Raw genomic sequence first — 16,521 nt, 5'->3', positions numbered from 1 at the left:
TCAGTCCCCAGAATTCTCACAACAATGTAAGGAAAAAATTGCGTGTATCAGGGCTTGTGTATCTACACCACACACACACACACACACACACACACACCACAGTAAAACATTTTTTAATCTTTGAAAAATTGTATTTGACAAAGCAACTAAAACTAGAAAAATTTCCTGAGATTTTGGAAAATGCAACAGTGATTGCCCTTACCTATATTCATTCATAGAATAAAACCTGCCTCATTTTGATCAGGACGTTCAGTAACTATTTATTAATGTTAAATAGTATTTTAGTGTAATATTGATATAGTACTGTAGCCCAAATAGTCCCTTCTGTTGTTACAGCACGTGTGTGCATGTGCATGTGGAACATGTGTACATGTTCCTCTGTGGAGGTCAGAGGGTGAAATCGGGTGTCCTTTTTGTGCCCTCTACCTTATTTGATTTTTTGGGGGGGAGGGGGTTGGTTTTTCTCTGTGTAGCCCTGGCTGTCCTGGAACTCACTCTGTAGACCAGGCTGGCCTCGAACTCAGAAATCCACCTGCCTCTGCCTCCCAAGTGCTGGGATTGAAGGACTATGCCACCACTGCCCGGCTATTTGATTATTTTTTACACATATTTCTGTGTTTGTTTTCTGTCTGTGTGATATCTATTTGGAGGTCAGAGGCATCTCTCGGGGGTTAGTTCTCTCCTCCCACCGAGGAAGTTCTGGGAATCCCGTTCAGGTCAGCAGCTGTGGCAGCAAGCACCTCCACCCGTGAGCACCTCACCAGCTTCTTCACCTTATTTTTTGAGATAGTTTTTACACTGAACCAAAACTTGCTGGGTAGTGGCCTCCACGGAGCTGCCTGTCTTCACCTCTGTCCGCAGTGCCAGCTCAGCTCTCTCTCTGTGGGTGTTCGGGGCCTGACTGTGTCCACTGCGCAGTTTCCTCGGCCCATGGCCTCTCCTTATTGCTTTTGTTCTTTAGCAGTACTTGGGATTGAACCTCAGACAGTACACGCGCTAGACCAGTGCTTTATCACAGCCCAGTTCGTGATAGGAGCTTCACAGAGCTGGCAGTACATGCCACTCGGGTTTTATGCTGAGACCTTGATTTAGTTCTGGTGTCCTGTTTTCATAATGTCTGTGTAGGCATTGTCTTTTGTTTAAAATTAGATACTATGCAAGCAGTTTCATTTCTTTTAAATTTCTTTTGATGTGGTGGTTCTAGACTCCAGCCAAGAATATACCGACTCCACTGGAATAGATCTACATGAATTTCTTGTAAACACACTGAAAAAGAACCCAAGGTAATAACATGATTGTTGGGGGGGGGGGGGAGAGGGTGGGTAGCGGGACTCTGCAGCCAAACAGCTTTCCTTTCCAGGATCTGTTATTAGAATATAGAATGCCCACTGCTTCTTAATTCTTCTAAAGTATTGTTTTTTATTTTTGAAGTATTTAGAATATTGTTACATTGAGATTTCTGTGTTTTGAAGAGTTGACAACAATGTTGTAGAAAAAGAGAGTGACTGAGCGTAAGACTCGTGTGGTCACTGGTTAAAGTTTCACTAGTGACTAGTGCATGAGCAAAGTCATAGCTGCATTAGAACCCGCTGAGTCCTGGCTGGGATGAAAATAACGCCTGCATCCAGCAGCATGGCGCATTGCTGATATACATAACAAAGACATCATTGGGAAAGGTCTGTACCATAGGACAGTCTGCAGAGGCTCCTCGGCTCGTGCACTGTGGTGGCCATTGTTAATTAGAGTTTGGATACGTCCCTCAGTTTTTGTGATGAACAAGTTGGTTTTCAGTCCCTGCTTTTAATATCTGTGGGAGGGCTGTGTTTTGTTTTGTTTTAATCTTGTTTAAACAGGGACAGAATGATGCTGCTAAAGTTGGAGCAAGAGATTCTGGACTTCATCAATGACAACAAGTAGGTTTCGCTGAAGAAATGCACTTGGGAGGTGGGAGGGACACTGGGGAGGAAGTGGGCATCAGTCCTCAAAGGAAAAACATGGGAGTAATTACTCCCTGGGAGAAAGGATTTGGGAGAGGGGCAAGATGGCTCTTCCAGAGAGAGACTGCTCTTCCAGAGGTCCTGAGTTCAATTCTCAGCAACCACATGGTGGCTCACAGCCATCTGTAATGAGATCTGATGCCCTCTTCTGGTGTCTGAAGACAGCTACAGTGTACTCATATATATATGTGTGTGTGTGTACATATACATATATGATATAATAAATAAGTCTTTTAAAAAAGAGGGAGAATGCAGGGCGGTGGTGACGCACACATTTAATCTCAGCACTTGGGAGGCAGAGGCAGGCAGATTTCTGAGTTTGAGGCCAGCCTGGTCTACAGAGTGAGTTCCAGGACAGCCAGGGCTACACAGAGAAACCCTGTCTCAAAAAACCAAAGTGGGGGAGGGGAAAGAGGGAGAAAGAAACAATCTGGAAATTTTAAACTTTAAACAAGAATTTATATTGTTTTTAGCAGCTAGGTTTCACCCCAGATAATACTCTACTCCCATTTTCCTTTAACTGATGGGAACAAGCAGTGTTACTAGGGGCTGGAACAAATTAATCTACAAAATACTAAGAGAAACTTGTTCTTACAGAGTAAAATTTTTTGTACATCTGATCCTCAGTTTTTTTCCCCGTTAGACACTATTAAGAAAAATTACTTGTCTTCTGTTCTTGCTGTCTTCTTTTATTCATTACCTGATATCCCTTCAGTAACCAGTTCAAGAAGTTCCCTCAGATGACCTCATATCACCGGATGCTATTACACCGGGTAGCTGCCTATTTTGGGATGGACCACAATGTTGATCAAACAGGAAAAGCTGTCATCATCAACAAAACCAGCAGCACGAGGATGTAAGGAGAGGCCATTGTTCAACAGTTCTCACGGGACAACCAGCCAGAACAGAGGAGGAAGACAGAAGATCCAGGGAGGGAGGAGGGTGTCTCATCAATTCTTACTTTCTGTGGGGTCTTAGAGATAGATTTTCATTTGAGATACTAGTGGTTCATGCAGACTGGCCCTAGCTTCTGTTCACCTTGCATAGGCCAGACACAACTTTGAATGAAGAGATGTTACACTGAAGAACAGGCATCATGTAGTGGTGTGCACCTGCGACCCAGCACTCAGGTGGAGGCACTAGGCTCATGAATTGGGAACCAGACGACATGAGCTTCTGTCTCAAGAAAGGGGAGGGGATTACACACAGATTTCACTTGAATCTTCATGTGACTTTTTCAGTTTTGTAGTGATTCCTAACACCTAAAATTCTCTTTTTGAGTAGAGGTATGGAATTTAGGAGAAGTATGCATAGAAGTTCTTCTCCCTAACAAAAAGGTCTTTTTTTCCTCCCTTCTTTTCACATTTCTTAACAAATCTCAGACCTGAACAGAGGTTCTCAGAACATATAAAAGATGAGAAGAACACAGAATTTCAACAGAGATTCATTCTCAAGAGAGATGATGCCAGTATGGACCGAGATGATAACCAGGTGAAGAATGGAAGAGGGTGGGCCTATAAGGAGAGGAACTGGGGAGGGAGAAGGATTTGGGGGGAATGGAAAAAATTGAAACTTAGCATAGAAAAATACACAGAGCTGTTATCCCGAGTTGTTGGGGCTCAACTCTGAGGACTGGCTGTAGTGCCAGCTTGAGCCCAGGAAGACATGGTGCTGAGGTCTCTCATCTGGCCGACAGTTCTTTAGGTTTCCTCTAACCTGTATTACATTTCATTTTGGACAAGCAAACAAGGTCCCTCCCTGTGTCAGCCTTGATGTAGCTGACTTTAGTGTCATCTCTTTGCCCTGTCTTACAGAACATTGGGAGCTACCAAAATAACCAAAATTTACTTTATCCCATTTTCAGTCTTCTCCTAGCCAAGGGCTAGCCTTGAACTGGCAAAGTTATGGTCTAATTTAGTCAGTTACAGAGGTGTGTCTCTGATCCCCTTTGGTAAACTACTTAATCTTTTCCAACTCCTTCCACCATGGTGAGTTAATCTGACTTTCAGTGCTGGGGACTCAGGTTCCTTTTGACTCACTGCTGTGGAACTAAGCAATATACTAAACTGTCCTATCCCTTCTTCATTTATAGTGGGACTGGCCGCTGTTCTAACCTCTGTCCCTTTAAGTAGCAAATGACTGAGGATTAGTTTTCTTAGCTAAATGGAGAGTTTAGAGTTAACCTACATCTGCTTAGCTGCCAAAGGGGATTAGATTTGAAGAGTATGGCTGGGTGGAACCAGTATGAGTCTTGGTGAGGCATAGTTAACCATGTAACAATACCATACTTCTACAGCACACTTAGGTTTCTTGAAATACTATATGGTCTTGAGACCAGGACCTTCTTGCTTGCTACTTGAATATGAAAAGGAGTCCTTTTAAGAAAGACACTGTTATCTAATGTGGACAAATACGCTGGGTCTGATTGAAAGCAAAGAAAACTACAAAAAGACAAATTTTTGTAAAACAAGAAAAAAGCCTTTCCATCCTGATGCCCTTCTCTGCATTTTCCCAAAGCCCTTTTCATGTACCAGGGAGTGTCAGGCCGACGGGCGCACGGGGGGGGGGGGGGGGGGGGGGGGGGGGAGGGAACCTGTTTCTACTTCCCTCTCACAGCTTCAAGCTTGGCCCTAGTAGGGTAGACTCTGTGTGCTTTCTGGCTGTGGTATTAATAACAAATGTAGTATTGTTATTTTATTGTTTCCTTGAGCTGAGCTTTGCTTTTAAACATGTACATGCTATCTCTTTTAATCCTTTCCCACACCCCAATGTAAATGGGGTTATGAACTCCACTTTACACATAGAAATATTGAGTCCACCAGATGTTAAATTACTTGCCTGAAGTCAGCTTACTGGGAGTCAGCAGCTGGGATCTGCCTTGATGTCCCAATGTGCTTTCTGCTCTGCTCTAGGCATGCTGTGCTCGAAGCCAGACAGCTTGTCAGGGTCTTGTGTCTCCTTGTTCCAAGAGTGGGGAGGACAGTATCTAGTCAGAGCTCAGACCCCAGGAGTCTGGGGGCCGCCTCTAGAAACAGGTAAAGACGTGGAGTCTTGACCTAGAGCAGTGGTTCCTTAGAGCTTCACCTGGAGCCTCTAACTGAAGGTCAGAGATGACACTGAGTAATGGGTTCCCACGCGGAGCTCCTTGCCTCTGTGGTCACTGTGGAGAAGGGGTCTCTGTTACACTGGACCAGGACAGGGTTCCCAAACAGCATCAAGAGGAAGAACGGTGGGAACCTAGACGGTGGCTAGCCAGAATGGTCATTTGCCCATCCAACATCAGTCTGTCCCCACTCTGTCTGTCTGTCAGAGAACATGGACGTCTCTGTCCCCCATCTCCTCCTCTACCCTGCTGTCTTCCTCTCCTCTTTTCACTGTGCCTCATTCATCTCTTCCTTTCTCTACTCATTTCTTTCCATTTGTTCTCTTCTCTCCTGTGTTGCGCTGTTCTCTTCGTATTTCTGTCTCCTCAACTCCCTTAATTGCTGTAATTAAGATGAGAGAATGCTTCGTCTTTAAGTTCAGCCTCACTCTGGAGATTTGCTAAGTCCCGCTTGACTTGGGTCGCTAGGATGTGGCATCCGTGACTGAAGCAGGTCCTGCTCAGCGCTGGTCCCATCAGCCTCCTGTACCTCAGCCGTGCTCGACCCTCACTGCTTTGCCGTCTTCGGCTCCCTTCCTCCTTCACCTGCCCTCTGAAGCACTGCTGTTTACTTTCCCGGAGCTGTTTTCTTGATCTTTACTGACTGAGCAGTACCTGAGTACTCCAAGGAACCGACCCAGTCCCTTATACGTAGTTGTTGTTCTTGATATTTGGGGTTTGGGGGAGGGTGGAAAAGTCCTCTACCATCTAGAAAAGCTGATCTCCCAAACTGCGTGGTCAGATGTGCCCAGTGAAACCTGTCCAGGACCGCAAATTTTATTTTCTTTATTTATTTTCCTTTTTTTTTTTTTTTTATGGCAACTGTAAACTTTCCCAGTTTCTGTTCCTTGCTGGTGTGCAGTGAGCTTGCAGTACGAGGAGAACTTACCTAGCTTAATTCTGCTCACCGATCTAGATGAGAGTTCCATTGCAGGATGGAAGGAGGAGCAAGTCAATAGAAGAGAGAGAGGAGGAATATCAAAGGGCCCGAGAGAGGATATTTGCCCGGAGAGGTAAGTGTAGCTTCTCCGAGTTGTCAGACCACAGCTGTTAGCTCTTAACCTCTGCAACTGTGAATGGCCAATGAACCCTCCGTAAATGTTGCTGGGTCTTTTTGTTTCTTTTTCTTTTCTTTTTACCAGCATCAGTCAGTCCAAGATTTGACCTCTAACCCTGGGCATGGCTTCTTGAGAAGCTACAGGTTTTCATTTGTGTTGGGATACATTCTGCTGTGTGCTATACAAAGAGAAACAAAACTTGGAGTGGCTGAATTTGGTAAATATGACTAGGCTGGAAAGGGAATTGGTTTTGGCAGAGCTGATGAAAGGCCCTAAGGTCTCACCTGCCCGGACTCCTGCACTCACCCTCCAACTCCCACTGTCTGCTCTACACATCTTTGCTTCTCAGTAGAAGACTCAGAATCCAGACAGGCTCAACACACATCTTGTTTGGCAGTTTGTTTTTAGGATATTGATGCTTTATTAAAGGGCTGTCCTGGCATCGTCCCACAGGCCCCATGCACAGAGGATGCCCCCAATTTGCTGCACTTACTACTGGGATGGGAAGCCTCCTCTTCCTATATTTCTTACCTTGCTTTTAGAACAGGAATGGCTTTGTGGTCCAAAGGGCAACAATCAGTCAGCTTAGGTAACCTCATCTGTAAGAACTGTGGGCCATGTCAAATGCACCTGTCACCCTGTGTCCAGTTGCCTTTCCCTGTTAATCTGAGATGTAGAACATGATTTCAGGGACAGGTTAGATAAACAACAGATGAACAGACCTTCAAAACACGTGGGCCCAGACAGAGTAACATCTTAGCAACAAAGGAAGTTTAAATCATGTGGATGGACACTACTCTCCTGCCGTTCTTCTGTTCTTCTTCTTTCATCAAGACACCCCTCCCATTTTTTATCACACACAAACGCACACAAAACAACGTGTGTGTCTTTTCATCATCACCTCACTCAGAAAAATAATGTCTCTACTCCAGAAAAATGTTTGTTTGTTGTCTAGACAGAGAGCCAAGCGCTTTTAAGAATCCTTACGGAAAGTGGCACACAACAAGCCTTCTAGCCTAGAATTCAGGAGGCAATCTCCTTACTTACCTTCTATTATGTAGATTTCCATTCTGAGGCGGAAACGTCTGTCCTCCACATTACCCCTACTCAGGAGAGCTCAGTACATCACCTGCAAAGCCGGTGGGGGGTGAGAGGAGCGATGCAGGGCTATGGCCGGGATGGCCCTAAATTGTGACTAGAAATGCTTGTGTAGTACTTACTGCGCTTTAGGCATTTCCTGTAGGGTAACTTATGTCATCTTCATAACAGCTCTGTGAAATAATTTTAATTATTTTTCTCACTCTGTAAAGGAGAATCTAAGACACAGATTTGATAATGCCAGTTAGCCAGAGTGCTGGTGTTTGTTGTAGACACTCTGGCACCAGTGTCCATGTTCACAACCTAATGGAAGCTACCTCTTGGTAGCTTGCTCTGTTCTGGACTCTTAGATTAGGTAGTCCCAGCAGCTGTGTACTCCTCTGCCTCACTCACACACGGAAATGACTGCCTCACTGTTTCAAGCCCTGGCAAAGCCCTGTTATCTGAAAGTACATCCGGATGGCTTATTACAGGGCATTGAAGCTAGTTATCACCATAGTGGAACACAGCCATAGCAAAGGCAGAGTTAGCGCTTCTGTCGTTTTCTTCCTGATTTCTAGTCTCTCAAGCCTCTACTAATACATGTATTCTTTGTTAAATCCTTGTGGATTTATTACTTTTGTTTCAGTATTTCCTAGCTCTTATAGTAGAGGCCTCGGGAATGTCAGAAGAACTAGATGAGGAGAAATGGCCAAAGTCCACCATCCTCCAAAGACTCCTGTGGAGAGGAGCCCGCCCAGTCAGAGGCAATGAGGAAGGGTAGCATGAGGACAAGGCCAGGCCCGGAAGAGTGGGAAGTGCCGAGAAGGGTGTTCGGATGGAAATGCTGCTGCTGCAGCCTTCTCTAGAGCCTGGGCTGCGGCTTGGGAAAGCTGCCCTGTGCAGAGCCTGCTGTGCTCCACAGCTGGACGCCCATCCTCAGGGCCTTTCCTAAGGTTTGGGGTCCACCACAGTGCACTTCACTCAGCTCAGTGGCTTTGTCAGAAGAGAATCCTGGTGGAACTGTCTCAGACGTCAGTGTTCTCAGGTTTTTTAGGCTCTAAAAAGTATCTGCATCCCCAATATCTCACCCATAACGAGACTCAAGGCACAGCGCCTTTCATCTGGGCAGATGGAAAGGGCAGGACGAGAAACAGCCACTGAGGTTAATTGTCCCTTTCCTTTAAACATGCGTAAGATAAAGTGTGTCACTTAGTACACTCAGTTCACTACTAGAACAATAATGTAGAGCTAAAAGGGGGGTAATTAGGCTCGTAGCTGTCCTGTTCCTCCTCTAATACTTCTCCCCTTACGACCTTCATTTTAAACGCTGTGGAAAGGCTAAAACTGCCAAATGTTTTCACATGACAGGTGAGAAATGGGTCTGGGGTAAGGCGGTGGGTCACCCTGGCCTCACTCCCTCCCTGCTGATGGATGAGAGCTTGGGTTTGAAGAGTGGGTGTTTGTAGCATCGTGGACAGCCTTTTCTGTTGTGCCGTATGATTTTCTTATGAGTTATTTTCCATTTTCTCCCCACCTAGACCGGCCAGAATGGATATCTAACTGACGTCAGGTTAGTACCACTACCCAGCATGCTCTCTGCTTGCTGTTCAGCTTATCAGTGAGGTTAATGAGACCCTATAGTGATGCTATTCTTGTTTTGTTTTTGATGTTAACCAACAGACTCTCCAAAGAAGCCTTTTCTTCTAGCTCTCACAAGAGAAGGCAGACTTTTAGGTACCCGTGTGTGATCTCTATCTCTCCTTTTTATCTTTCATTTTGTTTTGCTGTAATCTTTTCAGTGGAGTGAGTGAGTTTGCTCCATGCATGGCTGCTTGTGGAATAATTAAATTTGTGAGTTTTGCAATACTGGATTCTTTTTTTCCTTTTGGGAAAAATAAGGCTCCACCTCAGTGACTTTATTGTTGCCAATGTCACTGAGCCCTGAGTAGATGGTGACAAGGACACGCTGTATGAGACAGAACAGGCAGGTACTGCTCCCACCCCTCCACATACATACAGACGGACTAGAACTTGGAACTCTCAAGAGGTTCAAATTCACAGACACCTATTGTAGGGTAAAAGGATGGGTTCTGCTGACTGCCTTTGCTTTAATCTGTGGAAAGGTGTGGACAGCTGAGACCTGAACCTAGAACAGGGACTGCTTTGTGTCTCCAGGAAAGATAATATATGCAAAGATATATATATATATGTCTCTGTGTGGTTTTACCTTGAGACAGTATAATGTCTAAGATGACCAACCTCATAGAGGATAGGGATGCATTAGAATGGACTTAGAGTTTGTTCTTTGTAGGACTTACTGTCTGTTACTTAGCCTTCATTGTGAGGAGAGCTACTGTCTACTAACTTCTCCAGTTCCCGATAAATACTGTTACTTTTTAAACAAACCAAACATAATAAAATCTTTTGTTTTAAGATGGATGTGAGAAAAATCCCTTATGCTGGTACTAACTCACTGTAAGTCTGGTCTCCTGATTTACCAACAGAGAAGCTGCAGAGTGTGGAGGGCCTGAGTATTTAACACCATATTTCAATACTGACTCTTTCCAAAGGGTTTCTGCATCTTTTAAATCCTGAGTGTGATAGGAGATGCAGAATGTAGGTCTCACGTTAAAGCTCTAGTTGTCCTCTCCTGTTGGCCTCCCTGAAGCTGAGATGCTCAGTGGTAGCCAGTGTTCACTGCTCCCTCCTGTAGACGGCCTGAGTTCCTTCACAGCACTCACATCAGGCGACTCACGGGATCGGATGCCCTTTGGCCTCCACAAGCACTTACACTCCACACACTACATATTGATAAAAATAAATCTTAAAAAGAGGAGGATGAAGAAGAAAGACAATGACATTTTCTACTGTTGGGAAGGATAGAGAATTTACATTTTTCTAAAATGTGTAAGATTTATGTGTATGACTATCTATGTACCACACGCATGTAGTGCCCACAGAGGCTAGAGAGGGTGTTAAATTCCCTGAAAGAAGTTACAGACAGTTGTGAGCTGCCATGTGGGTCCTGGGAATCAAACTTAGGGCTTCTAGGAGAGCATCCAGTGTTCTTAACCACTGAGCCATATCTCTATCCCCTCTGACCTCTAATTTTTAGACAGTGCCACCTTGAAGTCCATCTGAAAACCAGAGGCTGAGTGAGCATTGCTTTGTTAATAGTACCAAAGATATGTAAAATTTTCATATTTAAAAAATTAGACCTGGAGAGATGGCTCAGTGGTTAAGAGCACTGGCGACCATTCCAGAGGTCCTGAGTTCAATTCCCAGCAACCACATGGTGCCTCACAGCCATCTGTAATGGGATCTGATGCCCTCTTCTGGTGTGTCTGAAGAGAGCAATGGTGTTACTCATATACATAAAATAAATAAATAAATAACTCATTTTTTAAAAAATGAAATTCTGCTAGATAATATATACTTTGTAGTCATAATTATCCCAGAGAACAGTGCTTTATAGTTGCTGAAGTATATCTTACCTGGTTCAACTTTCTCAGTGTATTGACCTGATCAACTGGTTTATATTAGAAGAAACAGAAAGTAGAGATGGAATAGCAAGCCCTAGTTTTTGTGGCTATAAGTGGCGAGACCGAGGCTGACTTTGTCCAGTGCTCTCTTTATTGCCCCACACTAGCTTTTTACAAACAGCCCTTCTTCCTCTCAAACATGTGTTCTATTTGAAGCCTAATTCAAATTCACTGCTAGTGATGCTTTCCTGTGAGCGCCAGGCTACACCAAACTGTGCAGATAATAGCTTGAAGAATGTGGTGAGCAGGTGCAGGCCTCACTTCTCCAAATCTTTTTTTTTTTCATGCCTGAAAAATCCAACTGTGTTTTGATTAAAGACCTAGGTGATGACCAGTGAGACGGCTCAGCAGGCGAATGCAGCTATCATCAGCCTAGTGACCTGAGCTCAGCCCCAGGAGTCAGGTAGTGGGAGGAGAGAACTAGCCCCTGGGGGTTGTCCTCTGACCTTCACACACAAATATAAAAAATGATTAACAATTACAAATAAAAGTGGAACTAGAACAATAGCTCAACAGTTAAGAGCACATACTGATCTTGCAGAGGACCCTGAGTTCAGTTCCCAGCACTCATATTAGGAAGCTCACAAATGCCTATAATTATAGCTTCCTGGAATCTTACACCTTCTTCTGGGCACATTGCATGTACAGGCTTCCTACTGATATCCACATAATACATATAATTTAAAATAAAATAAAACTTTTTAAAAATAAACAACTGGGTATGGTGATGCACACCTTTGATCCCTGTATTGGGGAAGAGATAGAGTCAGGAAGATCTTTGTGAGTTCAAGGTCAGCATGCTCTACATAGAGAGTTCTAGGACATCCAGGGCCCTAGTGAGACCTTGTCTCACACAAATGAATAAATAAAAGAAGACACAAAGATTTAAGAATGAGAACCTAGGTTAGGTGCTGGTAATGTGGTTGAGCTGGTGGAGAACTTACTTAGTGTACCAAGGATCTGGATTTAGGAGCAGCACCAGAACCTGGAGATGATGGTACACACCTGGGATCCCAGCACTCAGGAGGTGGAGGCAGGGGGATTAGAAGTTCCAGGTCATCCTTGTCTGCCTAGGTAGTTTGAGGCAAGCTTGGACTGCATAACACTCTGTCTCAAAAAGGGGGGAAAATGTAATTTAAAATGCAGATCCTAGACTGACTACTTACCCTGTTTTGGATCATGGTCCAGAATCTTACTAGTAAAATACCTCATACATTTCTTTCTGTCCATTTCATGCTTTGAAAATATACAGCACACCAAATTTTATCATCTACACTGGCAATAAAGTCGAGGTTTTTTTTGTTTGTTTGTTTTGTTTTGTTTTTTTGGTTTTTTGAGACAGCGTTTCTCTGTATAACCCTGGCCCCTGGAACTTACTCTGTAGACCAGGCTGGCCTTGAACTCAGAAATTCACCTGCCTCTGCCTCCCAAGTGCTAGATTAAAGGCATGCATCACCACTGCCCGGCTGGAAACCTTAGTCTATTGATAGGCCACCATTATCAAATCACCATTATATATTTCTTCAATTTTATCAGAAATATTTTCCATGTAAATCTTCACTTTTGTCAGAAAATGTTTATAATTACTCTTTCAATTAATTTAGAAATGTTTTTTATGATTACCATTTTATCTGTATAATTTTCCACAATAATCTTTTTTTTCTTTTTTTTATTCGATATATTTTTTATTTACATTTCAAATGATTTCCCCTTTTCTAGCACAATAATCTTTTAACACATTTTTCCATATAGTTTTTAAATTTTATCAGAACTATTTTCCATCTAAATCTTCAATTTTATCATAATATATTTCTTCTTATTTTTTCAATTAATTTAGCAATGTTTTTTATGTCTACCATTTTATCTGTATAATTTTCCATGATAATCTTCCATTTTAACATGTTTTTCTATGTATTTCATCCCCTTCTATAACCCCACCATTTCTCAGACCCAACAAAGTGGATTTCTTCCTATAAAAAACTAAGTCTACTTTAAAATTGGATCAGAGCAGTCGGGGACAGCCCGGTTGGTAGTCCACCTCTTGCCTAACATGTATGAAATCCTGGATTTGATCCTCATACGATACAAGCTGAGTCTGCCGGCACACATACCTGAATCCTAGCAGCACTAAGGAAGTGGAGACAGGAGGATCCTTGGCTGCATACCAGGCTTGGGGCCTGACTGGGTGGCGACAGAGATCAGGGCTAAGCTGGCCTAAACTAGCTCAGGTTTTCTCACACCTGAAGTCTTCTTTATCCTTGTCCCAACCCAGTCATTCCTCAGAATGGAGTTTTAGTGGCTCTCTCAAACTGCCATTTATTTAGTGATATGATTATTTAAGTTTTAGAGAAAGCAGGACTATGGTACAGTCCCTTATTCTAACTCCATATAGAGAAGCATGAGACCCTATGTACTCGGGGTAGCAAAGAATAATTGGTACATTGCTAATCAATTGTGCCAACATGTTGTTAGCTCTTCGTGGCATGGTTAATAGAAACAGGAACAGTGACTGCCAGCTACTCGTGGCACTCACCTGCGGGCCCAACTCTTGGGAGGAGGAAACAGGCGGGTCTACAGAGTGAGTTCCAGGACGGCCAGCACAGGGTGATGGGATCCTCTCTGATGGAAGAGACAGGGCAGGGAGGAAGAAAGCTAGCTCACTCTCAAAATAACTGAACAAAGGGCCTTTGGAGCTAAAGTGATTAGGGTAGCATTTTCAGTTTGGTTTAGGGGGGGATAATGATGAAAAGAAGGGAATGCACACTGCCATGATTTTGCCAAGTTACTCACCAGTAGATACACCAAAATCTTGGTGATTGTTGTCATGTGGTTCCCCCAGGTAGGAGTTGTTGGGATGAAGCTAAAATAAAGGAAATGGCTGAGCCTTGCATGCTTTTAGTAAGAAGTAGTAAGTGCTCAAGAGAGGGGCTGAGGAGTCAGCTCAGTCTGTACAGTGTCTGTGCGTCACGGACTCCTGGCTGTAGAACCCCAACACCTTTGGAAGAACTGCCCATGGCAGTACATCTGTAACCCTGTCCTGGGAGTAGGGCTGGACACAAGGACATAACATCCATGGAGCTCACTGGCCGGCAGTCTAATTGAATTTATTAGTTATCCAGGTTTGGTGAGAGCCAATGTCTCAAAAACTAAGGCAGGAGACTGGTGAGATAGATGATCAGTGAGTAAAGACGCCAGCCACCAAGCCTGAAAGCCGGGGTTTGATCCCAGAATTCCCGTAGTAGGAAAGAAGCAACCACACCTGCAAGTTGTCCTCTGACTTACACACACATGAACACAAAATAATTCATTAAAATGTAGTCATGAAAACATTTCAAACATACTAGAACCTGATCAAGAAAAATAGACATGTACTGCACACCTGTTCATACATACTCACAAATGCACGCACACATACATACACACACACAAACAAAACTTTCTACAACTCACAAGAACAATAAAGAAAAATCAAAATTTGATTCCCAGCACCCACACTGTTGGCTCACAACTGCCAACTCCAGGGATCCTCCCTTTTGTTTTCCTTGGGCATCTGTACACTTGTGGAATACACACACACAGACACAGGCACATATAAACAAAAAGTAAACCTTTAGGGGCTGGAGAGATGACTCAGCACTTAAGAGCACTGGTTGCTCTTGTAGAGGACCTGGGTTCAGTTCTCAGCGTCCCAGTGGCAGCATATGGCCATCCTTAAATGCAGTTCCAGGGGATCTGATGCCCTCTTTGGGCTTTGTGAACACCAGGCACATACATGGTACCCATACATTTATACACACATATCTTTTTTAAGGCAAGACAAAAGTTTTGAGTTTCTTTGAAGGCATACTGCTGTTTTTAATCACAGCTTTTTTTGTTTTTTATTTTGTTTTGTTTTGTTTTTTTGGTTTGGGTTTTTTTTTTGTTTTGTTTTGTTTTGTTTTGTTTGGGTTTTTTTGGGGGGGTTTTTTTTGGGTTTTTTTTTTTTTTTTGAGATAAGGTTTCTAGAGTCCTGGCTGTCCTGGAACTTGCTCTATAGACCAAGTTCTCCTTAAACTCAGAGAGAGCCACCTGCCTTGGCCTCCTGAGAGCTGGGATTAAAGGCTTACACAACCAATATCCCAATATCCAGTACAGACAATGCTTTTAATGTTAGGAGAAGCCTGACATTTTTTAACAAGCAAGAACAGAAGAATCCCATTCACAGTAGTTTTGTGCCTCCCCCAAGGCAGCAAGGTTCTAAGTCCAGTCCAGCCCCTGTCCCATTCTACCAAGTCCCAAGCATATTTGATCTTCCTGACATCAGTCCTTAGCAACTGTGGCGTCTGTTGTTCTCAGATACCAAGACGCAATTTCCACAAAACAGTTTGGACAGTCAGACTGTTCACTATAATTCTCCAATCCCTGGGAAGATGTCATAAGTAGCACCTCTGCTGGCTTAGATGCATGCTGTTTGGAAGATCTTCTGTGGGATTTATCCATGTCACTGGCTACTTCCAGTTTCTACCAACAGTAACTTCTAGGGGTTCTCTTGTTTTAAGAAGTCCCAGAAGTTGCTGCCACCGTCCTGTTGCCCTCCATTTCCTGCATGTGTGAGATCCCTGCAGGGTGTGGACAAGAATCCACAGTCAGTCTCGGTACTGTCTCTGTCGCTTCACATTCTCCTCGGCTCACCAAAGAGTGTTGAGCTAGCTGCCAGCGCGCTGTCTTTCAGATTTGCCTCTGTGCTCTTTGTCACTGTACTGGACCGTGTTCTGTCGCTCCCATCAGACCTTAGTTGGCCAGCCAACTAACATGAAGTCAGTGTCCACACCCCTCCCCTCTTCTTTGTTAGAGAGAGAATAAAAAAGGAACTCTCTCTCTCTCTTGGCCCTTCCTCTGAATTGGGGGGCTGAGGGGGGGAGGTCCTCTGACCACTGTGGTTTCTGCAGGGGAAACCGGGAAGGGCTGAGTCGCACCTCAAGCAGCCGACAGAGCAGCACAGACAGCGAACTCAAGTCCCTGGAGCCCCGGCCTTGGAGCAGCACAGACTCAGACGGCTCTGTCCGCAGTGTGCGACCGCCTGTCACCAAAGCCAGCAGCTTCAGTGGGATCTCCATCCTCACCAGAGGGGACAGCATTGGCAGCAGTAAAGGTGGCAGTGCGGGCAGGCTCTCCAGGCCAGGTACCACAGCTGTTCTCCTTTTACATCACCGTCCCTTCTTGCTTGTCTTTTGCAAAGTATCCAGTAACTTACTTTAGGTGAAACATCTGGTACAGTACAGTTGCTTGGAAACTTAACAGTATTATCAGAAGAGAGGAAATCTGGTGTCCTAGATCCATTACCCATTTTTTTTTTAAATCTGTTTGTCTGTCAGATTTTTTTTTTTTTTTTTTTTTTTTTTTTGAGATGGGGTTTCTCTATGAAGCCCTGCCTATCTAGGAGCTCACTCTGTAGACCAGGCTGGCCTGGATCTGAACTCAAGATCTACCTGCCTCTGTGTCCTGAGTGCTGGAGTTACAGACACAAGCCGCCACGCCTGGTGCCATTACTCAGTCTTAACTCTGGTTGCCTCTTTGATTTTCAGTCAGACTTTCTGTTTTTTGTTTTGTTTTGTTTTGTATTGGAAGGAAGAAAGGCAGTTTGGTTGGAGTTTAGTTAGTGTGTTGTCTGACTGAGGTAGACTTTAGCCCAGAGCAAGGTGACATGGTAAGATGTAAATGAT

The 16,521-nt window shown here is 44.0% G+C and overlaps 1 protein-coding gene across 5 annotated transcripts in view; it reads left to right on the top strand.

Moving 5' to 3' along the window:
• Positions 1 to 16,521, top strand: part of R3hdm2 (R3H domain containing 2) — a 124,265-nt gene that overhangs the window by 82,427 nt on the left and 25,317 nt on the right. For 4 of the 5 annotated variants that reach the window (XM_052166054.1, XM_052166051.1, XM_052166052.1 and 1 more), the window contains 6 exons: positions 1,205 to 1,283; positions 1,854 to 1,913; positions 2,713 to 2,853; positions 3,380 to 3,488; positions 8,816 to 8,847; positions 15,748 to 15,980. In XM_052166054.1, coding sequence (XP_052022014.1) covers positions 1,205 to 1,283; positions 1,854 to 1,913; positions 2,713 to 2,853; positions 3,380 to 3,488; positions 8,816 to 8,847; positions 15,748 to 15,980 — 654 coding nt within the window. Of the gene's footprint in view, positions 1 to 1,204; positions 1,284 to 1,853; positions 1,914 to 2,712; positions 2,854 to 3,379; positions 3,489 to 6,055; positions 6,150 to 8,813; positions 8,848 to 15,747; positions 15,981 to 16,521 lie in introns of all 5 variants that reach the window. The other variant, XM_052166055.1, reaches the window with a different exon arrangement.

Source organism: Apodemus sylvaticus, chromosome 20 (genome assembly GCF_947179515.1).
Source record: "Apodemus sylvaticus chromosome 20, mApoSyl1.1, whole genome shotgun sequence".
Classification (NCBI taxonomy): Eukaryota; Metazoa; Chordata; class Mammalia; order Rodentia; family Muridae; genus Apodemus; species Apodemus sylvaticus.
Note: the sequence above shows the minus strand (reverse complement) of the source record. Positions and strands in the feature narration are given on the sequence as shown.